This window comes from Vicugna pacos, chromosome 24 (assembly GCF_048564905.1).
Source record: "Vicugna pacos chromosome 24, VicPac4, whole genome shotgun sequence".
In the NCBI taxonomy this organism is placed as follows: domain Eukaryota; kingdom Metazoa; phylum Chordata; class Mammalia; order Artiodactyla; family Camelidae; genus Vicugna; species Vicugna pacos.
In genome coordinates, this window is record NC_133010.1 from 20,775,893 (window position 1) to 20,803,833 (window position 27,941).

Sequence of the window (27,941 nt, forward strand, 5' to 3'; positions counted from 1 at the left end):
AGGCTTAAAGTTTAAGAGACCGTCGCAGACACGGCTTTCTCACTCAGTCTGCAGGAGGGCGGGGCGGGGCGGGACTGGGCCGGGCGGAGTGCCCCGCGCACAGTGCGCAGGCGCGCACCTGCACGCGTAGGGCCCTGGCGCGCCCGCCTCTCCGGGCCCCGCCCCACCTCCCTCGTCTCTCCACCCACCAGGCCCCGCCTCGCCTCCTCCCCTCCTCCCCGCAGTCGCCTCCTCGGCTCCGCAGGCGAGCTGCGTGTTGCTGCGTCATCGCTAGTGGCCCGTTTGAATGAGGCTCTCGTCGCACCGTGTCTGCCGCCGCCGCCGCCGCGCCTCCTCCTCGGCCGCCGCCACAGCTTCTTCGCGTCCCTTTCCCTTCGCCGCCCTTGCCAGGCCCAGCCTTCCTGCGCCGCCGCCTCCCCACGCGCCCCGCCATGCCGCTCTACTCCGGTGAGCTGGCTCCCTGCCTCGCGCCCCGCGGTCCCGCCGCGTGCTAGGCCGCTGGGTAGGCCTGGCTTGCAGGGCGGCTGCCCGGCCGAGCACGGGGCGGGGGAGGGGACGGGGAGCGTGGGCGGGGGGTGCCGCGGCGTGGAGGTGACCCTGGCCCCTTTCTCTCTCCCGGCGAGTTGCCAGCCCTGCAGCGCGAAGGAGCCGTGTCCCTGCTGGGCCGCGGGGTGGATGGGGCGGGGGCGGGAGGGGAGGTGGGGAAGCCGCGAGCCTCGGCCTCCAGAGTGGTGACTCTGCAGAATAGTTTCTGTCGCTGTCCTCGCGTGTGAGGGAAGGTGGAGGGTGTGTCGCGGGTACCGGGGACCAGGCTAGAGGTGCAGCGGCATTTCCTGGGCTCTTCAGTGATAGCCCTGGAAGGGAGCGGCAAGGAGGGGAAGTCTGAGGTAAGGGAGTGATGGAAGGACTCGGGATGTGAGGTTAGCCTTCCTCCATCCTGGGGTTTCCGTCAGTAGCCTCCCTTCACTTACCCCTTGCTGCCTTGAGCTCTTCCGCCCCTTTAGTACCAATTTGAGTTTTATCCCGAGGCAGATTGCAAACATCGTTTTGGTTCATTTTCATTTCGTCAAACCTTGTATTGGGCTTTTATGCCCGAAGCACAGTGTTAATTTTGAGAGGTAAAACTGTACAAATATCCGCGGGCGTCATTTCGTTTTGAATGACATCTGACAGGGTTTTTCTGCATAATGGCAGTTCAGGGTGCTGGCCAGGGATCACAGTTTACTTAGTAAATGGACCTTGCTGTTTCCTAGTCTAATTCAAAATGGCACCTAAAATGTATGTGGTGGCTCTTGTTGGCTATGGATGTGTGATTCATTGGCCATCGCTGACACTCTGTCATCGCTCCTGTATCGAAGATTTACGTATTTTCAAAGAATTACATCAAACAAAAGAATAATGTGAGGTGGATTCTTGATGTTCTAGAATCTTGAATTGAATACTTTAATAATGATCGCTCAATCTCTCTCCAAAGCCACAATTAACAGTAGGATGATACTTGAAATATTCTATTTATGCAACATAAAATTGAAGGGGCATTAATCAAGTAATGCCGGTAAATGTCAATGTATGCTGATACTTAAACACATAGGTAGACTCACAATAAAACCAATGCCTGTCTTTGTTCCCCCTCAGAAAATACCTGTACTCACCAAACTTTATATTTTAAAAACTGAGTCCCATCTTAAATATTTAATCAGATCTTTTCCTCATTTCCAAAATGAGAGAATTGAAGTAGATTTCTAAGATATCTTCCTTTGATATCTCCATATTGAGAACCTGTATTTCCATGTTCTGCAAAAAGCCCTATTTAAAATGAGAACATTTTAAGTACTGTTTCATAAGTTTTAGTAGAAAATAAAATGCCCAGATTCTTACATGGTTAAGTGCCATAAAAATTAACGAACACTCTTGTGTCTGATACAGAGCTAATGTTTTTATACATGTTGCTTTGTTTTAATTTTTAACATAATCCTGTGGTACAGTATAATTCTCCTTTATGGGTAAGCATAAAGTTTAACTTGTCCATGGTGACACAGTTAAATAAATTTCAGATAGATCCTCTTTATTATTTCTAATGCTGTTTTGATTTAGTCCTTTTGTTTTGTTTGTACTATTGTGATGTTTCCAGTTTATCTCAATGATTATAATTGTTCCCCCTTCAAAGCTATATTTTCCCTGCTGCTGCCAGAGTGGTATAATGTTCAAACCAGACCAGAGTTGCCTTTATGAAAACCTTTCAGGGGCTGCACATTTTGTACAACATAAAGCCTGTACGTTTTAATATGACTATGTTAACCTTTCTTGACTTGATCCTTGGCCAGTTTCTAGTTTTTCAGGTGCTTCCTTTTTACTCTGGGAAATACTTGTATCTCAGAGTGCGCCATGCTGCTTTATGATTTTGAGTGTCTTTTCCAGGAATGTTTTTATTCTTATTCTTTGGCATTCACCTACTTTTTCCTTTGAGAGTCAGTTCAAAGTTGATAGTGGTAACTCACAGTTATCACTTCTTCCAGGGAATCCTTCCTCACTCGTAAAGCATTCCACTGTGCTCTAGCATTTATAATATTTATACTGTATTGTTAATTATTTTATCCTTTTTCTCCTCTCTCCTTTGTTAAACTCAAAGTTCATAGAGAGTCTCCCCCTGCTTATTACTGGGCTTATGATTGAATGAATGCTAAGTATTAATTGAACTAGTGAAAGAATTGGGATTTGGAGTTAGGGTCACTTCTATGTTCTGATTTTAGTAGTCAGAGAAATCAGACAACTGTTAGTTGTGGGATTCTCATTTTGAGTAGGTATAAAGTTTTCGATGGAAACAAGCTATGTATATTATATCCTTGAGTTTATTTGTACATGTTTCAAAAGGTAGCTATATTATGAGGCTGATTGACTTTTTTTTATTGTGGTAAAATATATGTAACATAAAATGTAGTTTTAACCATTTTTAAGCCTATAGTTTTTGGCATTGAGTGCATTCATGTTGCTATGCAACCATTGTCATCATCCACCTCCAGAACTTTTCCACCTTCCTAAACTGAAACTCTGTCCCCATTAAACAATAACTCCACATATCCTGGTCCTCCCAGCATCCTGACAGCCACCTTTCTATTTTCTGTCTCTGTGAATTTGACTACTACTAGGTATCTCACGTAAGGAGAATCATACAATATTTGTCCTTTTATATCTAGAGTCTTTCACTTAGCATAATGTCTCCAAGGGTCATCCATGTGGGTAGCATGTGTCAGAATTTCATTACTTTTTAAGGCTGAATAATGTCCATTGTATGTAAACCACATTTGTTCATCTGTACATCTGTTGATGGACACTTGGGTTGCTATCGTCTCTAGGCTGTTGTGAATCATTCTGCCGTGAACACAGGTATACAAGTATCAGTTTGATTTCCTGCTCGCCATACTTTTGGGTACATACCTAGAAATAGACTTGCTGGATCATATAGTAATTCTATACTTAATATTTGGAGGAACTGCTATACCTTTTTTTCACAATGGCGGCACCATTTTATATTCCTATCAACAATGCACAGAGGCTCCAGTTTCTCTATATCCTTGCCAACAGTTGTTGTTTTGGGTTTTTTGTTGTTGTTTTTATAGTAGCCATCTGAATAACTGAAGCAAGATTACTATTTTTTTTTAATGATTTAGTTATATCTTAAGATTCTTCTAAAATATTTGACCACCTCTTGTTCAGGAAGCAGACCTTCCCATGCTCCCACACCTTCATATAATCCAGAATTTGTACTCCTTAACCTGTTCTAAATATGCTTTATTTTTCTACTTTTTTTCTTCTCTCAAAATATCACTCTAGCCTTTTTTCCCCCTTTCTATTTCGACAGTATGTAAAATTCCACTGATTTTAATGATTGTTTAAATATATTTTGAAGTCTGTGAACCTTATTCTGGGAAATGTTGCAGAGATTATTAGAGTAGGATTCAGAAGACTTGAATATTCACTAACTGGTTTTGTGACATAATAGCATCTCTTAAGTCTCAGTTTCCTTATTTATCAAATGAGAAGTTGGATTAGATCCACGTAAATTTTCTGCAAGATCTACTGTATTCACTTTACTCCTGATTAGGTAGGCATTATGAGTGTTAAAAAGATTAATGACATAGTTTGGCTTTCAAGCTGGGCTAATTGTTCCCCTAAGGATCTAAATCTTCAGTCTTACTATTTTGTAAATGAAAAAAATAATTTGTTTGTTTGCAGTTACTGTGAAATGGGGAAAGGAGAAATTTGAAGGTGTAGAATTGAATACTGATGAACCTCCCATGGTGTTCAAGGCTCAGCTTTTTGCATTGACTGGAGTCCAGCCGGCCAGACAGAAAGTTATGGTGAAAGGAGGAACATTGAAGGTAAAATTGAGTCTAAATGTTCATTATGTATTATCATATAACTCATGAAAATAATTAACACCAGGAAGTGTAGCATTTGAGATGTATTTTTTGGTGAGAGTATATAGTCTATGGGATTAAAATTTTTATTTATGTTAGTGTAAGGAAGGAACATTGTAGTCATTTCAAAACACTGTATTATGAGGTGTCATTAAAATATTGATTTTTAAAATGCATTGTATCACTGAATATCTCTGGGGGTCGGGGATTGGGGCACTTTGCATTTTTCTGTATTTGAAATTTTTTCTTATGTGGGTATGTTAAAAGTATTTTATTTTATTTGGACTAAAAAATATGTTTCTAGTAATTAGTTACAGGGGTAGAAATTTTATCTGTTAAAAATATGGAACAATGTGATAGTTTTTTTTTAAAGGCTGCTACAGAATGTGTTTTAAATGTACTGAATTTACCAAGGCCTTGGTTCTGGAAAACTATTAACTTTTCCTTTGGCTTTTCTTACCATTAAAAAAGAGCCCTTTTCTCTTAAAAGTAATCGCTGTCTAACACCTATCTGGAGATGAGAGTGAAAAAATTTTTGTTTAAAAAGAGAGGGAACTTTAATTTTTCATTTAGTTCCCTTGGAATGATCGCATTGACTACAGGTAAGAGTCTGAGCTTACCAGCATCATTGATGAAGGGCCACAAAAAGATGTGAAGATATTTTCTTTCTGTTTTTAATACAATATAAGTATGGTTTTAAAAATATTCTTTCTTCAAGAGTTAGATATGAAATGCTAAAGAGCTCTAGTTAACTTTAGAGATGAGGACTGACTACCCCTGTCAGCTAAGCAGTAAAACAGATGTTGGTGAAGAAACATTGATTCCACTCCAAGTTGCAGTATGAGCTTTTGGTCATTAGTGAACTTGATAACCTAATTTGTGCTGAGCTATGTGCTGGTAGTATACTGTGGAGAATTCTAGAGAAGTGCTAATTAAATGAAACTATTTCTACTAATAGCTACCACTTGATGAATACTCACTCTGTCAGGCTTTAATTTTCAACCATATGTATCTTAAAAATGAGGAAAGTAATTGTATTTTCTGTATTTCATAAACAAGGAAACTGAGCATCAGAAAGGTTTAAGTAACATACACCAAGAGAACATATGATTTATAAGTCAATCAGATCTGGGTTCATTTCCCAGCTTTGTGTAACCTTGGATAAGTACATGACCTGAGGGAACATACATAGTTGTCATTTCTTACGATGAGCAGTAAGAGGCCTTAAATGGCGAAGGGCATATAGGAAGTTATGTTGCATTTCGAAGGATGGGGTCCAAAGAGAGAGTGGCACTACTAGAGGGAAGGGTATTGAATGCCTGGTACCTTCTGTAAAAAGGAAGGAGTTACCTGGAACTGACTTTATCCTGTGAAGGGAAGGGCTTAGCTACAGTAGGGCAGAATATCTTTGGACTAATCATGGCATTTCAAAAAAATCTTGATTCAGTTGAACATACTGAAATGAAAGTATTTGTTGATTGCTTCATAGATGTGAAATTTAGGACGTGAGAAATATTTGTGGACATGACAAATACAATTAAGGGTTAGTTTGCCTTGGGTAGTCTTGTTTACTCTCCTGGTATAATTTTTAATAGCACTTTTATTTTCAAGAGTCTCTTGATTTGGATGATAAATTATATAATCACCCTAATTTTGTAGACCTCACTTTGTAAGTTACTCTTTATTCTTGTCACATAAGCTAGTTACTAGCTCTGCTGATTCCAAACATGCGAAAAATTAGCATCTGTCACTTGTCATCAGTCAAGTGTTTTTTAGTACTTTTGGTGCTACCAAGTTTACTGTCTTTTAGATTGTCTTATGTAGTTTAAACAGTTGTTAGACTTAACTAGTTTTAGTACTAGATTTGTTTTTTTAATACTTGTGATTACAGTAATTTTTAAAAAATATTTATTTTGGGGAGGAGGTAGCTAGGTTTTTATTTATTTTTAATAGAGGTACTGGGGATTGAACCTAGGACCTTGTACATGCTAGGCACACACTCTATCAGTGAGCTGTATCCTTCCCCCCAGTTACAATAATTTTAATTAAAATCTGCATACAGGAAAATTCTGTTCTGAAGTATCTTAAAATCCATTGATTTTTAGATTATGTGTGGATTATGCAAGTGTGGTTAAATGTATTTGATTTGTCTTTAAAACAGGATGATGATTGGGGAAACATCAAAATAAAAAATGTAAGTATTACCTTAAGAACACTTACTATAATACAGTTCTCTAGTTATTACACTGAAGTATATTCCTAATGCCTTTTTTTTCCATTTGTGTATCCAGTTGTTGCAGTGTCATCTTTAGAAAATATTTTCCTTTTCTTATTGGCTTGTGTCAGTCTTTCTTAAAAATCAGTTGTTGGTCTATTTTTGGACTCGTTTCATTGAGATATTTGATTAAACTTATACTAGAGCCAGATGGTCTTGATTACTAAGATTTTGTAAGTCTTGAAATAAGACAGTGTAAATTCTCCAACTTTTTCTGCTTCTTCAAGAATATTTTAGCTCCTTTTATTTCCTTATAATTTTACAAAAAAATCTTGTCAGCTCCTGCAAATGGACTCCTGGAATTTTGTTTAGATTGCATTGAATGTGTAGTTCATTTTGGGGAGAATGAACATCATAAAAGTATTGAGGATTAAAATTCTTAAAATATGGGGTACTTCTCCATTTATTTATGCCTTTATATTCTCTTAGTGCAATTTTGTAATTCCTTTCAATACAGAGATCTTTGCACGGTACTTGGATTCTTAGAACTTAATGTTTCTTGGCTGTTGAACAATACTTTTAAAAAATTGTTTTTTATTGTTCTTGGCTAGATTATAAAAATACCAGTTTATTTTTATCCTGTGACCTTGCCAAATTTACTTACTAGTTCCAGTAGTTTTTTTTTCTTTTTGTAGATTCCATTGGTTTTTCTATGTACATAAGCATGCTGTCTACAAATAGTCAGTTTTACTTCTCCCTTTCCAGTCTTTATGACTTCATTTTCCTTATTTTTCCTTACTTCACTGGCTAGGGCTTCTGATACAGGGTTGAATAGAAAGAAGTGGGAGTGGATATCTTTGTCATTTCCTAGTTCAGTAAAACCTTTTAAATTATGAACGGCTGTTGAATTTTGTTAAGTGCTTTTTCTGCTTCTTATTAAAATGATCATAATGATTTTTCTCTTTTATTCTAGTAATCTGGTTAGTCTCATTGATTTTTAACTGTTAAACCTTGCATTTGTGGCATGTGCAGTTCTGATTTCTTGGCCTTTTGTGACTTCTTTACGCTCTCAAATTATTTTTAAACCCCAAAGAGTTTCGTATATATGAGTTATATCTGTTGATATTTATCAATAGAAATTAAGGCTGAGAAGTTAAAAATATTATTCACTTAAGAATAACAATAACAGACCCATTACCTGTTAATTTTAAAGCAAAAGGACTGGCCTTGTCCTGTAGTTTTCATATTTCTTGACAATCTAACCAATAGAAGATAACTGAATTCTCAGTGGCAGATAGAAAATTCTTTTCACTTGAGAGCTCTGATTTTGTCATTGGCAGCTATAAATGTTGTCAGTTTTCTTGACGCAATAAGCTTACTTCCTTCATTTTTAAGAAAATGTTGCCTAAATACCCAAATCTAAAAACTCACAATTGTTTTAAGTTGTTTTAAGTAAAAATGGTATTCCATTTAAAAAGAAGGGCCATTAGCCTAGTTTTTAACCCAAATATTGTACAAGCTTATCCTGAATACAACTGTCATACTTTGGTATGCAGAAGTGGGTTTCTTTAATTGATTGGCGCTCTTAACTATTTTTTATACCATCCTCTCACACACATGCGTAGCCTCTTCTGTTAATCAACATCCCCCACCAAATTTGTTAAAATTGATGCTCTATAGTGGCACTTCATTATTATTTCAAGTCCATAGTTTATATTAGGGTTCACTCTTGGTGTTGTACATTTTATGTGTTTGGACAAATGTATAATGACATGTATCCATCATTATAGTGTAATACAAAGTAGTTTCACCACCCTAAAAATTTTCTATGCTCTGTCTGTATGTCTCTCCCGACCCTTGATAACTGATATTTTTACTGTCTCTGTAGTTTTGCCTTTTCCAGAAGGTCATATGGTTGGAATCATACAGTGTGTAGCCTTTTCAGATTGGCTTCTTTACATAGTAATACGCATTTTAGTTTCTAAGTCTTTTCATGGCTTGATAACTCAGTTTGTAGTGCTGAGTAGTATTCCATTGTTGGGATGCACCACAGTTTGTTTATTCGTCCACCTGCTGAGGAACATCTTGGTGCCAGGAGAATTAACTTTTTTATCTGTACTTTCTGTTCTATAATATGAAATGTATTCAAAAAGAAATTATTCAAAGGTTGAGATTTAATAAAGTGAATCATTTTTACCAGTTCATTTTGATGTCACTGTTAAAAAAGTTTTAGCCGCTATTGATTTACCCCCATCAGGGCAGTAAAAAAGAGAAATAACATCTTGGTATTATTATGAAAATAGTTTTGACCTTGCTGCTTTGTGAAACAATGTCAGAGACCCATAGATGTTCACAGACAATGCTTTGAGAACTACATCCTGGGACAAACCCATTAAATCATGATGTATTTATCTCTTTTATTTATTTCTGGACTTAATTTTCTTGTATTTTGAAGGATATTTTCATATGTGTTGATGAGGGATACTAACATTTTTATTTTGGATCATCTTTCATTTTGTCATCAGAGTTATGGTGGACTCATTATGAGAGTTAGGGAAGTATTTATCTTTTCTGAATTGAGTTTATGTAAGATTGGTGTTATTTCTGTAAATGTTTGAAATAATTTACCAGAAAATTTTATTTGGGCCTGGGTTTTCTTTGGGAATTTGATTGATATTCAGCTTCTCTAATATAGAGCCGTTTAAGTTTTTCTGTTTTTTGTTGTTGTTGTTGGCAAATTTTCTCTTTTGAAGGATTTGCTTCTTTTAAATGTGTTGAATTTATTGGCATAAAGTTATTCATTAAATCCAAAATAATCATTAGTTATCTTTTCATATCTGTTATCATTATTTACTAACATTCCCTCTTTCATTCCTGATATTAGCAAAATATGTTTATTTGTATGTATATATAAATATTTTGGTCATTGTCACTAAGGATTCATCAATAAATCTATTCAGGTTTTGACTTTGCTAATATATATTATCTATTTTGTGTTTTGTTGATACCTACTCTAAATTTTTTTTATATTTTCTGTTTAAATTGCTTCGCTTTCTTGCTTTTTAAAGTGTCTTCTTAGGTCACTGATTTTCTTATACCTTTTTTCCTTATACAGAGATTTAAAGTTATTAATTTCTCTTTAAGTACTTGTAGCTTTATCCACAAGTTTTTGATTTTGATATACTGTGTTTTTATTATGCAGTTAAAATGCTTTCTAGTTTACCTTGTGATTTCTTTTTTGACCCATGAATTGTTTAGAACTATATTTCATTTCTAATTATGTGGGGCTTTTTCTAATATGTTTGTGTTATGTATTTCTGATTTGATTCTGCTGTGGTCTCCTAACATACTCAGTATTATTTCAGTTCTCTGAAATTTATTGATACTTTTTTTATGGTCCATTCATTTGGCGAATGTTTTCTTGAAAAAAAATACATATTCTGCTGTTGTTGGGTAGAATGTTGCTGGGTAGAATGTTCTATAAATGCCAGTTAGGTTAAGTTGGTTTATGACGTTCATGTTCTTTCTATTCTGTTGTTTTGTCTACTTCTTTTATCAAGTATGTCGTAATCTCCAACTCTTGTTGTGGATTTGATTTTATCTCCTTTCAGTTTTATCGGTTTTGCTTCATGTGTATTGATTAGATACATGCACATATAGGATTGTTACATCTTGATGAATTGACCTTTTATCACAATGAATAGTTTCTCTTTGTCCCTGGTAATATTCTTTGCTCTGAGATTTACTTTGATTCTGATAAAGCTACTCCGTATTTTTTTAAATTATTGTATGTATTTTCTCATCCTTTTACTCTTAATCCATTTGTCTTTATATTTAAAATGGATTTTTTAAAGACAGCATGTACAGTCTTGCTTTTTTTTTTTTTATTTTAACGGAGATACCCGGGGATTGAACCTGGGACTTCGCGCATGCTAAGCATATGCTCTACCACTGAACTATAACCTCCCCTCCCGGTGTTGCTTTTGAATCCAGTCTTAAAATCTCTGTCTTTAATTGGAACCCTTAGACCACTTATGTTCAATGTAATCCATATATTTGGGTTTAATTTACTATCTTTCTGTTTGCTTTCTGTCTCATTTGTTTGTTTTTTTCCCCTGCTTTTTTGATTATTTTAAATTTTGTGTTTATTTCTACCTTTACTGTATTTCTTTGTTATTTATGCTGATTTCTCTAGGGTAGCAGTTCAGCGAGTATATCCCAAGAACCCCAGGTAGTACCCAAGATTCTTTCAAGGAGTCCCTGAGATCAGAACTATTTTCATATTGATATAAGGTTTTATTTGCCTTTTCTATTGTTTGTTTGTGAATGTACAGTAGAGTTTTTTAGAGGCTATGGGACATGTGATGTTGCAGCAGATTGAATGCAGAAACAAATGTTTTCTCTTAAGCCAGATGTTAGAGATTTGAAAAAATGTAAAACAGTCTCATTCTTCACTAATTTTGTTGTGGGAATATAATTATCTTTTATAAAAAATGCTCATTATCTTAACAGTAAATGAATTACAAACTGAAAATTTAAATGTAAATAAAATGAAACAAATAATTACAAAATATTTAACTGAAGTTTTTAAAAAAAGTTGCCATTTTGGAAGATTCTCTAAAATTGACATAAAAGATGACGGGACTGATGATGTCACTAACTATATAGATCTTAAAAATTTCCCCACTACCACAATCAAAATTTAAAAGGACAAACAAAAATATAAAAAATTGATTTATTAATTTTACCCTTTTTTTGTTTTCTTTTTTCTTTTGCCTGTTTTTCTATTGTGCCTACAGTGATTTATTTATTTTTTTGTTTGTCCTTTTAAATTTTGATTGTGGTAGTGGGGAAAATTTTAATATTTATATAGTTAGTGACATCATCAGTCCCTTCATCTTTTATGTCAATTTTAGAGACTCTTCCAAAATGGCAACATAAAAAAAAATTCAGGTAAATATTTCGTAATTGTTTCATTTCGTTTACATGTAAAGTTTCAGTTTGTAATTCATTTTGGGTATGGCCATGCCGTGTGGTGGAGAACTCAGTAATTTTTTTCTAAATTATTATCCTCAACATTCTTTATTGTATTATCTATTTTCTTAATTTTAAATGACATTTTAGTCTTCTTTCTTTATTCTTTTTAAGAAATTTCTTAGCTATTGTCATGGGTATGAATTAGCTACAGGAATGAGTCATATTGTACAGTTTCAAAATTTTTTAATTAAATTTACATGATAATTTGGAATCATATCTTTACAGTAATTTTTCCAGTCCAGAAATCTGTCATAACCTTCAGTTTATTTAGGTGTTTTTTAAATATCCCTAAGTAAAGCTTTATAGTTTTCTTACTAAAGTATTACATATTCCTTGTTACATTACTCTTAGATATTTGCTGGTATTCTTTATTTTTTATTGTATTTTCTAATTGGTTATTGCTAGTATATTTTTCAAATATTTGGTTTTCCTGAGACAGTTGTCTTTGGAAAAAAATTCTTTAGTGATAGCTTAGTACTGCTTTGCTGTTATCTTACAGAAAGTTTAAGTGATAGTGGCAGGTGACAGAATGAAGATTGTTGGACTTCAGCATAGGTACTCTTAAGACTACGAGTTTGTTGACCTTAGTAATTTCCTAATTTTAATCTTTAGATACTTTTATCTTTTTTTAAAAAAAAATTTCTACTTCTGACTTTTTTTTTTCCCTTTTAAGCCTCTCTACCCTTTGTCTTTGTCTTAGATGTTCATGTCTTCCAATATTGAGGAAGGTGTTGCTCACGTCAGGATTATGAGATTTGGGGTGACAGTGTCTTCATTGTTCTGTTGTATGGAATGTTATACATGTAGTGAATACAAGTGTTCCCTTAGGTTAATAATGTGTAGAATTATGAAATTGGCTATTTTGAACTATTTTATATATTTGTTTTGTTTTCCAATAATGGAGGTTTCAGTGCTTTCAAAATATTTCTATTCAAATGCAAATAATGGTTACAGTTAACAGTAGACATTCATTGAATCTTCTCAGTACTTACTTTGTTGTGGGTGGAAGTGATGCCACTATATATTAATGATCATGTGAAGAAGTCCCTCTTTTCTGTTATTGAAAACATTCTCAGTTTTCTTTGTGACAAGATTTTTTTTCCCCTTAGCTTTATTGAGGTGATATATAGAGAATAAAATTCACATACTTAAATGTACAGTTTGGTGGATTTGGTTAATTTTATACAGTCATGTTACCACCACCACAGTGAAGGTAGAAGTTCCACCTCTCTAAAAAGTTTCTGTGTGCCCCTTTATAGATAATCAGGTGACCCCTGGCTGGAACCAGCCACCCCAGTAATTTTTTTTTTAACAGTTCAATGACTTTTACTATTTACAGAGTTGTGTAACCTTTACCACAACCTAATTTTGGAATATTTTTATCATAACCCAGAAAGAAATGCATTCCTGTTTAAAGATACTCCCTTTTCCCACCTTTAGCTTTTGCCATCACTGATCTATTTTGTGTCTCTCAAGATTTACCTTTTCTGGCAAATAGAAGCATGATGCAATATGTGCTTTTCTGTGGCTGGCTTCTTTCATTGGACATAAATATGATCAACTTTTGAGTATTTTCATGAAATTAATTTTTTTTAAAACAGGGAATGACTCTACTAATGATGGGGTCAGCAGATGCTCTTCCTGAGGAACCCTCGGCTAAAACTGTTTTCGTAGAAGACATGACGGAAGAACAGTTAGCATCTGCCGTAAGACATACCACATTTTATATATTTGATCACTGCTTTTCAGAAGTACAGTTACTGAGATGCCTTTCAGAAAGTAGCATTTACATGTTTTGAACATTTAATCAATAGCAAGATATATGTTATTAACTGTAAGTAAAAGTTTTATTTTTGAAATTGGCTCAAGGAGTCCTAATTGGATTATTATAAAGTCAATATCTAATAAATATGTGTCTGGCAAATAGTTACCACTGTTTAACTGTTTACTATTATTTTATGGGAAAACAGTCTCAAAGAGGTTAGTTTAAATGCTAGGATATTTAAATTCTTAAAACCTTCTATTTTGAAAATACATACAGTTTATCCTTAATTTAAATGTAGTGTTGATTTAGAAACTGGCCAATGCATAGTTGTCAAAAGTTTTATATTTATATATATATATATATATATATGTGTGTGTGTATATACATATATATATATATAAATTTTTTACTATCCAGTATCTGTATAGTACCATTCTTTTTTTTTTTTTATTTGAGGTGTGTCTATATATATTTTGCTACCCTCTGCCTGCAAAGGATGCAGGACTGATAAAATTGTTTTATTATTTTCAAGAAGAGAATTAAAACACAGAATGATGGTCAGCATGATGTCAGTAAAATTTTTTGAGGGGGAAATAAAACATGTTTCTTTAGTGTGAAGGTGTACTATAAATTGGTATGGGTTGGTAACTTGTACTTGCTTCAGAGTGTTTACTTTAGGTATTTATGTATGCTCTGTGAACTTATAAAAAATGATTTAATTCTTTTCCTCATCAGATGGAATTACCATGTGGATTGACAAACCTTGGTAACACTTGTTACATGAATGCTACAGTTCAGTGTATTCGTTCTGTGCCTGAACTCAAAGATGCCCTTAAAAGGTAAGACAGAAGAAAAATTGTTTTAAGTCGTCTTTGGGTAAGGGAGGTTCTCATTTGTATGAGTAATGGTTTGTGTTAATAAGTAATGCATATATATATATATATATGTTTTAGCAGATTTATTGGGGCATAATTCATTTATTGTACTGTTCACTCTTAAAAAAAAGTTTTCAATTAGATGGTCTGTATTACATTCACAAGATTGTACAACTGTCACCACAAACTAATTTTGGAATAGTCCTCCCCCACCCGTCCGCAAAGAAACCTCATCCTCATTAGCAGTCACTCCTTATGCCCTTCCTTCCAGCTCTAGGCAACCATTAGTCTACTTTCTGTCTTGCATATTTACCTGTTCTGAACATTTCATGTAAATGGAATCATACAGTATGTGGTATTGTGACTGGCTTTTTACTTAGCATAATGCTTTCTAGGTTCATCCATGTTGTAGCATGTGTCAGTATTTCATTCCTTTTTATGGCTGAATAATATTCCATTGTATGGATATGATATGTTTTGTTTACCCATTCATCAGTTGGTGGACATTTGGACTGTTTGCACATTTTAGCTATTATAAATAATATTGCTGTGAACATTCAAGCACAAGTTTTTGTGCAGATGAGTTGTTTTCATTTCTCTTGGTTATGAGTGGACTGCTCGGTCATGTGGTAACTCATGTCATGTTAAACAATATTTTGAGGAACCACCAAAATGTTTTGCACCATTTTACATCCTCACCAGTAATGCAAGAGAGTTCCCAAATTGTTCATCTCTGTGCCAGTCTTGTTATTGCATGTCTTTTTTTTTTTCCATTTCAAATAATATTCAGGTTTCCTTAAATTTTTAGGAGTATCATAAAATGTTTAGCTTTCTTCTGCTTCAAGGTTTATGTTGCTCCCAAATATTGCATGTAACTGAAATTTCAAATCTGCTAACACCCACTGAAGTGATTCCACTCTGGATTCTGAGTTATCAGTTTCTTGCAGATTTTTCTTTGCTTCTTCTAACATTTATTTCTTGTGTTTCTTCTTGATAATGGCTAATGAAAACACCACCAATCTGATAAGCTATCGTTAAGCAGTCATAATCTGCACATGTTGTCCTCACAGGCACGTGTTCTAAATTTTGGAGCTGTTTGGTTTTTTATTTCTATTTCTTCCTTCATCTCTGTGATTCCACTTGTATTCTGTGTGAATTTATTTATCTTTTGTTTATCTTCAAAAGTAACATGACGTCTTTTGCAGTCATCATCTTCATGGTGGCTGCCATCTTGGGATTCTGTGTGTCTTTGATTATAGCCATCCTGAGGGTGAAATGGTATCTTGTTGTGGTTCTCACTTGTACTTACCTAGTGACTAATGGTGTTGAGCATCTTTTCCTGTGCTTACTGGCCGTTTGTATATCTTTGGAAAAATGTCTGATGAAATCCTTTGCCTATGCTTTAAATGGTTTGTCTTTTTTCTTTTTTTTGAATAAAAGTTGATTTATTCAGAAAGCTACACACTGCACAGAGTGCAGGCTGTTTCAGATGGCAGGAGGAAGGCCATGAGGTGTAGGGGTTGGTTAGGTGCTCAGTTTAAAGTAAAAGTAGACACACACTCCATAGGCAGAAGGAAGAGTGGCTAGTTGGGACAAACTTGCCTTATTTCCAAGACCTCCTGTTTATTTTTCTTGTCTGGGATTCCATATTATAACCTGTTCCAAGGAGAGCTCTCTTCCGTGTTTTGGAGTTGAGTTTTATACAAGCAGGGCAGATTTCATCCTGTTGATTCCATTTTCTTGAAACCAAATGAAATATTTTTTGAATTTCAAGTTTTTGCAAGAGAGTGGAAGCCTCTGTATTAACTTAATTGATAGATGACGTGGATGGGGTTGTGTATCTTTGGAAAAATGACACTAACTGATAAAATAGAAAGGAAAGAAGAGAGACCAATTCCATGAAAGGTGTTCTGCAGCTGGAGATGCTGAAGTTCATCTTCACATACTTGGCAGGTTCTGGAAAGTGAGATATATAATGATAAAGGGCAGAAGAAAGTGCATTCCAGAGAAATATAGGCTGGATTAGCTCAAGAGGCAGTGAGGGCCAAGGACCATAGTGCAGGTAAAATCTGGTTTGCTTGGTGCTGCCCAGCAGTGGAACCTCATTTTATTGTGGGAATTCTAAATTTAGAACCTAAAGTGGGAAGTGTATATGGTAAAAGTTACCCTTGAAAATTCTGTAAGTTGCTTATGAAAGACATCATATGGCAATATTTTTATCTTATTGGAGACTGGCAAGCTAGCTCTTAATAAGTACAAAACAGTTTTCTCATTAGCAATTACTGGATTGCTATTTTACTTTAACTTTCGAATTTATAGAGGGATGATCTGTTCTTTTTTTTTTTTTTTAATATTTTTTTGTTGGGGAGGAGTAATTAGGTTTATTTATTTTTAATGGAGATACTTGGGATTGAACCCAGGACCTCATGCATGCTAAGTAAGCATGCACTCTACCACTGAACTATAACCCCCTCCCTCCCCGACCTGTTCTTAACTTACCCATAAAATTGGCTGAACCCCATTGTTTATTTTTTTATTTTTTTGGCATTTTAAATGTCCATTTTCTGTGTCTTTGAGAGTCAGTTTTGGTAATTTATGTTTTCCTATGAATTTAGCCTTATGCCTTTCAACTGTTTTAGCATGTGAGAGTTACTCTGTTTTTGGACCTGTGTTTTTTTCTCCATTTTTACTTCTTATTTGTTAATTTTTTTCCTCTTTTGATTATCTTGCTGAGGGTTTGTGTGTTTTATTTTCCACAGAATGAGCTATTAAATTTTTTCAATTGTCTGATTCATTCTACTTTTATTTGTATTAATGTCTTATTTCTATTTTCCTTTAGTTTTTTTTTTTTTCCTTTCCTTAGGTTTGTTTTGTTAAGTTTTAAGTTAAGTTGCATGCTTGAATCATTTATTCTTACATAGAAATGAACATACATAATTCTGGGGTTTTGTCTGTTCTCAGATTTTTTTTAAAAAAACATGTTAAAATCTCATCTTTTCCTGTTGCCCGAAAGTTTTTTAATTATTGAATTATAATATACAGAAACATGTACAAATGACTTATCCCAGAGTGAACACATCCCTGTAATCAACATGGACCAACAGAACCTTGTTAGTACTCTGCAGGTCCTCTCACCCATCCCTTCTGATCCACTGCTCCTCCTTCTTTCCAGAGTTGTTATATTCACATGACTTCCAACCTCATAGATTAATTTTACCTATTTTAAACACCTTATGAATGGCAATGTACAGATTGTGTTCACTGGAGCCTGGCTTATTATGTTTGGTGTTTCCATGTGTGTAGTTGTAGTTTATTCTTGCTCATGCTGTAGAGTACACCACTGTGCATGTATCACCAAATAATCATGTTTCTGCTGATCAGTGTTTGAGTTGATCTGATTTATGATTGATTTATTGTGAATATTTCACAGATGATAGAGAAGTCAGGACGTCCTCTTTTTGAAGGTGATAAACTAATAGGCATTAAGTTTGTTAATTACATTCAGATTTTTTGTATCATTTAATTTTTATTGACACGACAAAAATTAGTTCTGTTGTCTGTAAAAACTTAAGTTATTTTGTCTGTTAAACATTTCAGTACTATCAGTTCCTCCTCTTTTCTAACTGGTTTTCTTTTTGTAAAGTTCACTGTGATTATTATTTGGCTTAATGGGTGGTTTTATCTTAATTAGGGATGATATGTTTTCTTAGTACAATATTGAGAGTTTTGGGGGGGATGGTATTAAATTACCTATGATTTTCCTATCCTTAGTTATTTAAAAAAAGATTGTTAATTCATTAATGCAACTATTGCCATAAATGCAGACTAGTTCCATACTCTTGCTACCCTATAACTAGAAGTAAATTCAGTACCAGTGGCAGTTATGTGGTTACATACTTCAGTAATGGTATGGGCTGCATCTGCTTTATGAGTACCTCATTGTAACTTCAGAAGTGCCCTTTAAAGTTGTTGAACTGTCTGACAGAGAAACTGTTAGGATTTTTATTTTTTAAATAAACAATATTATGAATTATTGTATATTAAAAAATTAAAGTTTTTAGTTGCAGCAGTTTCCAAAAGATCTAAACAAATGAAAAAAAGAAACAAAACTCTTCAATTGAATATGATTTAACATAATGTTTTCTATCATCTCTTTCATTCACTTAAATAAGCAGAGTTTTTGTTTTTTTAAATTAAAATGTAATTTACATCTAGTGAAATGCAAGAAGCGTCTTAAGTGTTTGTGATCAGTTTTAACAAATGCGAATTCTCTAACTCATTTTACAATCAAATTAGTAGAACGTTTTCATCATCCCAGAAAGTTTTGTCATACCTTTCCTCAGTTAGTCCTCATCCCCTTCCATTGCCCTACTCCCCAAGCAGTTACTGATCTTACATGACCTTTGTGGGGTCTCTCCCATCCCTCAATGTTTGGTATCATCTGAATGCTGATTCTTTGTCATAAGACATTGTAGGAGTAAATACTGTGGTTTGAATATTTCCTTTGGGTGGCCAGTCCTTTGTACTGTTGTAAATTAACTGAGAGTTATAAAGCTGAAGTGAATTTAGAAATCATTTAATAGAAGAAACCCCTCTTTTTATAGTGAGAAAACTGACTTGAAATTTAAACGACTCATTTAATGTTGTATAGGAAGTTAATGCTGAATGTAGGTTTATTAATTGTGGTTTAATGTTTTTGAGCTATAAATATGTACTTTTTTATTTTACATGATTTTGAGAAAATGTTTTAATGAGTGAGACAGGGGAAAGAATGTAAAGTAGGCTTCATTCATCTAAATTCCTCTTTTTTCTTAGCACTTCTTTTTTGCCCATATAATTACTAAAGGAATAAGACCAGAAGTAAAGAAAAATGGTGGGAACAGCTCAGAGAAACTTGCAGTCGAGGATGTCATAACAAGTTCTTTCCCATTTGAGTTTCAAAATGAACTGATTCCTATTTAATTCTGCCTTACTGTTCCTAGGTATGCAGGTGCCTTGAGAGCTTCAGGGGAAACAGCTTCAGCGCAGTATATCACTGCAGGTCAGGATCTTAAATACTGCTTTTCAAGGGGGAGTACGGTATATGTTGTTTTTCACTCACAATTTATTTAGTATCTTTCTGCTTATAAAACGTGTTTTATAAAACATCACCTCATTAAACCTGGAGTGCTTATATTAAACAACTTGTAGTTGAGGATGTCATAGTAAGTTCTTTTAACTAGTTCCTTCCCATTTGAGTTTCAGAATGAATTAAGCTGTTCCCACCATCTAAAGGCAGGTTAGTTTTGGTTCTTAGCTATTTAGTAGAGTCAGTTTAAATCGTTAAACATATTTCATTTAAACATATTCCAGGTTTCACTATTCAGGAGTTCAGTACATGGGAACAAAGAATGGCTTAAAGGGAGGAGAGTTGGGGGGTGGTGACCTGATGTCCTCATAGTGGTGGAACTGTGACATTATGCCTGTTTGATTCATCCTGAACAGAGGCTGTGTCCTCTGTGTTGACTGACTATGCCCTGCTTTGTTTGGGAAGACAGGCTGTCAAGGAGAGAGAGACATAGGGCAGGGCCTGGAAGTTGTTTATAGCTAGTGTTTGCATTACACAGTCTTCTGATAAGTTCTAAAAGATTTTAAAATAAATCCTTTTCTTATTAGGAATCTATCAGTTGCAAAAGGAATAGATATACTTAAAAATAATAAGCAATTCTTTGTATTAATTGAGAATTTACAGTAGCATGTATTAAATATGTCACTATTTTACTAAAGCAGTGTTTGCCTTGTTTTTAAGCCCTTAGAGATTTGTTTGATTCCATGGATAAAACTTCTTCTAGTATTCCACCTATTATTCTGCTGCAGTTTTTGCACATGGCTTTTCCACAGTTTGCAGAGAAGGGTGAACAAGGACAGTATCTTCAGCAGGTAATCAGGGCAGGGTTCTGTGGTTTTCATTTTGTAAATGTAAAACTTAGGTTTCCTCCTCTCACCATACTTCCTAGAGCGTATTTGGAAGTGCAGATAGCAGTCCTCTCTTGTTCACACCACCATTATCCCTTGCCTGGAGTGGTGGCAGTAGTCAGTGAACTGATCATCTGGCTCCTGCCGCCTGTGGTGTTTCTCCACACAGCCCCCAGAGTCCTCTTAAAAATGTAAATAAGATTATGTTCGTTGGTCCCGTGTTCAGTACCTCCTGGTGGTTTTTCCCAGTCCTAAGCGACCTGGCTCCTGGCTCACTGAGCTCATTACGGGCCACTCTTCCCCTTGCTCCATCCTATCAGAGAGGCTTTCCTTGACAGTCCTATTGAAATACCACACTTCCTTTCCCCTAATCACTTTCTGCTACCATATTGCCTTTTTTTCTTCGTAACACTCTCTTTACTTGAATTTGTGTTATATTTTGTTTATTTATGTCCCCCATTAAGACTTTTTCTATTTTTTTCACTGCTATGTATTCCTAGTGTCTAGAATAGTGTTCAGCATAATTAGGACTCACTAAACATCTCTTGAATGAATCAATAAACTATTCTGGAATTCTTCGTTGTTTTGAAGACCACATAATATCTAATTTGGCTTAGTATTTTTAAAGGAAAAAACTTTCTTCCCCTTCTCAAAGGAAACAGTCATTATTTTGGGATAATTTTATAGAGCGAACACTGTAACAGCCAGGATTACTTACTGTGCCATTTTTTAAATTACAGGATGCTAATGAATGTTGGATACAAATGATGAGAGTATTGCAACAGAAACTGGAAGCCATAGAGGATGATACTGTTAAAGAGGTAATTGAAATACACTTTTGATTATAGACCTTCTTTAGACTTTGATATTCCATCTCTCCCCTTCTGAAAGGCTTGAAATAAATTCATCCTAATAGACAGACATGTACCTGAATACTTTAGATGCTACATCTGTATTTGGAATTTGAAAGCTTGCATTTGATGCTTAAATTCACTCTGTTATTTGCTAAACTAAATCAGCTGAGATTGTTGAGCATCTGTAGTTTTTTGCTAATATTGAACAGTTTTTTGCTAATATTTTACAGAAAGGGATTACATTTTGAAAAGCTTAAATATGTATGTACTAAACTGGATTGTGTGGGAGGAAATGTACATTCATATCTGTGTAAAGTAAAATTGAATTTTTGTTTCATCTTAATTTTTGCAGACAGATTCTTCATCTGCATCAGCGGTGACGCCTTCTAAAAAGAAAAGCTTAATTGATCAGTTCTTCGGAGTCGAGTTTGAAACTACGTATCCTTATGAGCCAAGATTCGTATAAACTATAACTGATTAGTGAATTGGTATAAACAGAGTCATTGACTGGAGTGGTGGGTGGGGCATGAACAGGAAGTCTTCAGGACATTTTTATGCCTAAAAAATTACATTGTAATCAGGAATTTGGAAAAATATACCACTAGAGTGATCTTGAAGTTTAGGTAAATGTACCCTTTAAGGATACTCATTATTTTTTCCTAAGAACATCTTTAGTGGAGTACCTCATTAATTCACCTCATAGAGAATTAATTTTTAATTGTATGAAATGGAGTAAATCCGCTAAATGATATATATGAGATTGAAGCAATTAATAAAACATGAATTTAGGAGAGTACTGTTTTCTAGGACATGAGTAGCTACTTAGAATTCTGTTTCTTTGGGTTGTTAGGACCATTTTAAGACTATATAAAAATCAGCTTATATTTGTTTAGAGTGTATCCTTTTACACACATTCACTAATCCGTCCTCTTGATAAGCGAATGAGCGTTTTTAAGTATGTTGAAATGAATCTCTATTGGGAAACTGGAATGTTTTAAATACCAATGAATGATGCTATTACACTTAATAGCATTAGGATAATTTATTATATTCAAGATTATATAAGAAATTGAATGCCTGTTGGTTTATTCCTTATCTTATTTTGCAAAAGCATGAAATGTACAGAATCTGAAGAAGAAGAGGTCACTAAAGGGAAGGAAAATCAGCTGCAGCTTAGCTGTTTTATCAATCAAGAAGTCAAGTATCTTTTTACAGGACTTAAATTGGTAAGGACAGTTACACTTCATCCACATTGTAGTTCCGTATTTGTAAATGCACCTACTTGCTAAAATTGATTTGTAACGCCAGCATCTGTACTCACGGTGCTTTCATGGCCATTTGTAGACGTGCTCAGAATGGCAAACATTTTGAGATCCCTGACTCACTCTGTCCCACCTGAGGTCTCAAAAGGTGGTGCTCTGCCTTCTTGTTTCAGTGCTCATGTTATAAACAAGCGTCCTTTTTGCAGTAATTTTAGTGCCACATTTTTTACATGTTTGTGCTTTTTGTTGGTATCTTGCTGTTTAAAATGGCCTTCAGGCATAGTGCTGAAGGCTGTCTGGTGTTCCAGGTGCGGGAGGCTGTGATGTGTAATAAAGAGAAAATAACGTTTGTTAGATGAGCTTCATTCAGGATGAGTTGTAGTGTACTTGGCCGTGAGTTCAGTGTTGGTCAACAGTGTATGTTAAGTTGTCATTAAATAGTGGAAACACATAAAACGAGGTTGTATATTGATTGGCTGACAGCAGTGTTGTGCCTGGAGGCGTGAAGGCAGCCTCTGAGGGTGTTGCAATGAGGATGTGTTAGTAACTGTGAGGTGTACACTGAGGTGGTGCTGTGCAGGTGAGGCTGTGTAGTCCCGGTGCTGGTGCACTAGTGTTGCAGCTGGTCCAAGAGTTTAAGTGACTTAATTGGGTTGGGGCAGAGCCAGGTCTGGAACTTGCCTCTCTCATTGTTCAGTCAGTGCTGTTTCCCCAGTGCCACACTAAAGAATACACTGCAGTGAGTAGGTTGATAAAACAGAACCGTTTTGCTGGTCTAACATTTATTTGATACGGTTTGGGGGAGTATGTACATCTCCTGAAGGGTAGGCAGTGACTTGGGGAAGGGATTATATTGATAAACAAGATGAATTTGTCATCGGGGAGTTCCCATCTACAGTTGGGGGTAAGAGTGGTTGGGGGAGGGAGGCGTTTGTAAATGTGTCTCTATGGGGCAGGTAGATAAATGGTGCTGTTGTTTGCCCTGTGATACTGAGGGGAGAGTTGTGAGGCATGATGGCATTTAAGAGCAGTTCCCTTTAAAAGTGTACAGATCCTAGCTCACCACCAAGAGTCCTACGACAACTTATGATTCAGGTTTCAGGGCCTCAGAACCTGACGTACAGATGTTAATTGGAGAGTGTGCGATGGAGTGTTTCCACAGGGACTCTTCAGGGTGATGTATTCTTCATGCTTTTATAAAATTCCTGGAAAACTAAATATACTTGAAACATCTAGATGATCATGGATTGGTGATGACATACAGCTTACCTAATGAGTAATATCACACGAGATACGCTTTCTTGAAAAACATGTATTCATGAGATGTTATATTTATTGTATTGGACTTTTTAGATGCTTTATCATCATTTGTTTCATTCTTGAGTAATTTGGCTCCACATTTTTTTACCTCTTTGTTGCTGAATAAACTTGGTTAAATGTTAGAAAGCTACTCCGTGGTGATTGCTTTAGTAATGTAATTAGTAATCACAAATCTGAAAGCCTTCCCACATTGTCTTCATTCAAATTATTTCTCAGGGGTATAAATCCATTGGCATACCGTACCTTGTCTACTGAGTAGAATTGATTTTTAAAAGAATTAAAGGTGTGATTCCATGTTGCAGAAAAAGATTCCTTAATGTTTGGACTTCTGTTATGTTCTTTTTTAGCGACTTCAGGAAGAAATCACCAAACAATCTCCAACATTGCAAAGGAATGCTTTGTACATCAAATCTGTAAGTTGTACATTCCTTTAAAAATCAAATTCCATTTAGTTGAAAGGTTTCCAGTTAATTATTATTACCCAGTCTTTGTTTTTTACCAAACCAACAGATTAAAAATTTACATGGTATTTGCATGTAATAAAATCTCCATTTTCTCTTCTCAGTCCAAGATCAGCCGGCTACCTGCTTACTTGACCATTCAGATGGTTCGGTTTTTTTACAAAGAGAAGGAATCTGTGAATGCTAAAGTTCTTAAGGTTAGTAGTGAACTTCACTATAGTAAAATACTGTAATTCTTTGAAGGTAATTCCTAATTTACAGTAGGTTTTCTGTATTCTTTTTAGGGATAAACTCACTTCAAAATACCATAAATAGGGACTTTATTAACATTAGACAAGTGGTTCTTAACCAAGAATGTGTATTGGAATTGTCTATTGTCCTTTTTATTTTAAATTACACACGTGCCTGCCCCTGAGCCTCTAATAAGCATCTGATTAAGTGGCTGAGGTCTTGTATTTTTCAAAGGATTCCCAGATAATTCTATGGATGCCCTCCATTCCCCAGAAAGACTACTCCAGACCAGATCCTCAGTTCCAGAGATACTGGTCCAGTAGGTTTGGGGATGGGGGTAGGGTAAGGGGCAGTACAACACCCTCTATTCTAGGTGGTTTCTTTCTTCCAAGTGAAACGAATGTTAAATTACTGGTGCCCAAAGAGTACTTAAATTGTAACCTCTTGATGAAGGAGCCAGCCTTATGACTTGTCTGCTTTGTTGAACTGTACCTCTGTGGTGTATCCTAGAGTCTCTGATCCTTGAGGCTGAATTATGAAATTCATAATACATTTTCGGATATACTTAGTATTGTGTGAACAGGGTAAATGCAGTTGAAGTAGCTACTAGTCTAGTATTCCTGAAATGCTTCTTTTGTTGTATAAATTTTGGTAACTCCTCTGTGTCAGTTTCATGGGTTAAAATGTTTAATGAAAAAGTTTAAAAATTTTTTTATCTTAAGAGTTAGGACCAGACTGAAAATAAACACTGATATTTTCAACTGCGTAGATTTCCAGGTGATTTTTACAGACCTTACTTTCAACTTTATTGGAATATTAAAGCACTACTTAAAAAGTGTGATACTTTAAATACCTACCTTCGTAGGTCTGCTTATGCTTTTTTCTTTTTGGTTTGTATATAGGATGTTAAATTTCCTCTTATGTTGGATGTGTACGAACTGTGTACACCGGAACTTCAAGAGAAAATGATTTCTTTTCGATCAAAATTCAAGGATCTAGAAGATAAAAAAGTAAATCAGCAACCAAAGACAGTAGGTTCTTACTGCTCACTTTCTAACCCTAGTGTGTTCACCTTCAGTCAGTGTTGAGCATTCACTTTGTTAATCTGTTAGTAAGAGTGGATGAACCTGTATTTAGCATATGTGCAAATCCTTCATGTATTGGTGTAAGCCCTTAAAGTTTTAGGTATATGTTAGTATAATTAAAAGAACTCTACCTATGGTAAATGGGTCCTTTATGGTAGGAAAAACTTCATATTTTTTCCCCTAAAATCTGCAGTTTATATTCCTTTTATATGTATCTCATCAGAGCACTTCACATAAAATCTTGCCTTGTAAGATTCAGTGTGTTTTATTATTTTCCTTATATGTTCTGGAGTTACCTCCATTTTTAAAATGGAATTGACGGGATAGAGCATTGGTTCATTTATGCCCACTTTGACAGCTAAGTGGTATCTTCTAGTAAGTGCTGCTGGTGTACTTGTAACTGCTAAAATGGTAACTTTAGCGACTTTGTATTTGATAAATTGCATATTTTAGATTCTGATAAGGGACAGCTGATTTACATGTTTCATACTCACTGAGAATATAAATTTTATTTCCCATAATTTAAAATCAGTTTTTTTCTCCTCAGAGTGACAAAAAGAATAGCCCCCAAAAGGAAGTTAAGTATGAACCCTTTTCTTTTGCTGATGGTAAGTGAAATCTTCATTTCAATTGAGTTACTCTGTGTAATGTTTTTTTTTTTTAAAGGTAAAATTAAGTTGTCTTGAAGTACAATTTACCTTAATATGGCATAGTAAAAATCACTCTTTTAAGTGAATATACATTCTATGAATGATACCATGCTTCTTAAAACATCTTTCACAAAGCTTTAATTTTAATTGGATGGTAGTGTCTTACTGGATTTTAATAATGGATAAACTTGAGTTGTTCTTGCTTGATAACCTAGCTTGAGAGAGGACATACCTGTTTGTCTAATGTTACTGGATTTACATCTTTCATTAGACATTGGCTCCAATAACTGTGGCTACTATGACTTACAAGCTGTGCTGACACACCAGGGAAGGTCTAGCTCTTCAGGCCATTATGTGTCTTGGGTGAAAAGGAAACAAGGTAAAGATTCTCATTACCTACTATTTCAATAGTTCGTTTAGTTTGAATCTTATAGCACATTTGTTCTCAAGTTTTTTTGGTCTCAGAACCCCTTTTACATTCTTAATTATTGAGGATCCCAAAGAGTTTTGTCTATGAGGATTCTCTTAATGTTTACTGTAATAGAAATTAAAACTGAGAAGTAAATTCATTTAAAACTGACAGTAATGAACTCTACATATTAACATAACTAACATTTAAAGAATAACAGTAGTTTCCAAAGCAAAAAGAAAATAGCAAGAAATGGTACTGATTTACATTTTTCTAAGTCTGTTTTGTCCCGCTTAATGGGAGACACCTGTATTGTTTCTGCGTCCTGTCTGCTGCTTTATCACGCATCGTGTAACCTGGGGAATTCCAAAGCACACCACAGGGAAGGAGGGGGGAGAGGCAGGCAGTGCTTTAGTAGTGTTCTGAAAATAGCTGTAACCTTCATGGAACCCCTGGAAAGATCTTGAACCCGAGTAGTCTCTGGACCACACCGAGGACTGTGCTGTGACAGTTGGAATACGCGGTGCATCATGTCACCCTGTACCTTTTTTGAAGTGGGAAAAATCACACATGAGATTCCTTTTTCCTTTTATTTAGATGAATGGATTAAGTTTGATGACGACAAGGTCAGCATCGTGACACCAGAGGATATCTTGCGGCTTTCTGGCGGTGGAGACTGGCACATAGCGTATGTTCTCCTCTATGGGCCTCGCAGAGTTGAAATAATGGAAGAGGAAAGTGAACAGTAATCTTCATTTTAGCTATTTATGCTTAGGTGTGAAATAAATGTTATTTGTTGATCATTTCTATAACCCAGAGCTTTAGAGGAAGATATTTAGGTGGTTTTGTGTTTCCTCTCGTGGAACAAAACAGGGCGGAAGCAGACTGCTCCATGTATCAACCTAAAATACTATAGAAAAGAGAAAATTGCCTTTGGACTGTGCTGTCCTGTGTAAAGGTGACAGGAAGACATTTTTTAAAAGCTTATTTCTTGGATTAATTTTTAAATTGAGTTGAATTGCCTTTTAACTATGACCTTGTGTGATCATTTTTCTCCCTGCCTTTTTCAGCCCAAGGTTCAGCAGTCAGATGTTTGTTGCACACCTGTTCCTCTATTATGTGTTGTTCTTGCATGGTTCAAACTGCCGGTGATTCAGTAGCTGCCCATCCTTTGCCTTATCTAACAAAAATCTTGCCAGGAAGGTGGAAAGGAAGTAAGTGTTGATCTCATTGTGTAACTCAGTGCTGCTGTCCCCATCCCATGGAAACATGGGTACAATCAAGTATTTGCCCAGCCTGGCTGTTGCTGGCTCCTCATGATGTAAAAATAAATTGTGATCACTAATAGTACATTCGATTATACATTTATTACCGTGTCTCTGATGTACTATGGTCTGTACGTTT

General features: G+C 35.4%; 1 protein-coding gene, 1 long non-coding RNA gene and 1 pseudogene across 5 annotated transcripts; 1 reads left to right on the forward strand and 2 right to left on the reverse strand.

The window, feature by feature from the left end:
• Positions 1-228: 228 nt before the first annotated feature.
• On the forward strand, positions 229-27,887 carry USP14 (ubiquitin specific peptidase 14). Of its 4 annotated transcripts, none has more exons than XM_072949148.1 (17): positions 229-447; positions 4,234-4,379; positions 6,580-6,612; positions 13,272-13,376; positions 14,171-14,274; positions 19,293-19,351; positions 20,099-20,229; positions 21,006-21,086; positions 21,472-21,557; positions 22,231-22,345; positions 24,049-24,114; positions 24,267-24,359; positions 25,296-25,424; positions 26,026-26,086; positions 26,400-26,507; positions 27,135-27,225; positions 27,608-27,887. In XM_072949148.1, the coding sequence occupies exons 1-17, from the start codon at positions 432-434 to the stop codon at positions 27,687-27,689; spliced, it is 1,506 nt and encodes a 501-aa protein (XP_072805249.1). In that variant the 5' UTR covers positions 229-431; the 3' UTR covers positions 27,690-27,887. The 4 variants fall into 4 exon arrangements, with proteins under 4 accessions (XP_072805249.1, XP_072805250.1, XP_072805251.1 ...); XM_072949150.1 differs by lacking the exon at positions 229-447 and adding an exon at positions 3,042-3,155; XM_072949151.1 differs by lacking the exon at positions 229-447 and adding an exon at positions 3,042-3,146.
• Positions 15,135-15,540, reverse strand: LOC102538851 (prefoldin subunit 4 pseudogene; annotated as a pseudogene).
• Positions 22,147-26,149, reverse strand: LOC140689018 (uncharacterized). Its single transcript, XR_012063880.1, has 2 exons — positions 25,251-26,149; positions 22,147-22,699 (listed from the first exon to the last, which is right to left on the reverse strand). It is a non-coding gene; the product is annotated as an uncharacterized lncRNA (long non-coding RNA).
• Positions 27,888-27,941: the final 54 nt, after the last annotated feature.

Coding starts and splice junctions, on each gene's coding strand:
- USP14 (XM_072949148.1), top strand. Junction 19,352..20,098: donor AGCGCAGTATATCACTGCAG/GTCAGGATCTTA, acceptor CTTGTTTTTAAG/CCCTTAGAGATTTGTTTGAT. Junction 21,558..22,230: donor GGAGTCGAGTTTGAAACTAC/GTATCCTTATGA, acceptor ATTTTGCAAAAG/CATGAAATGTACAGAATCTG.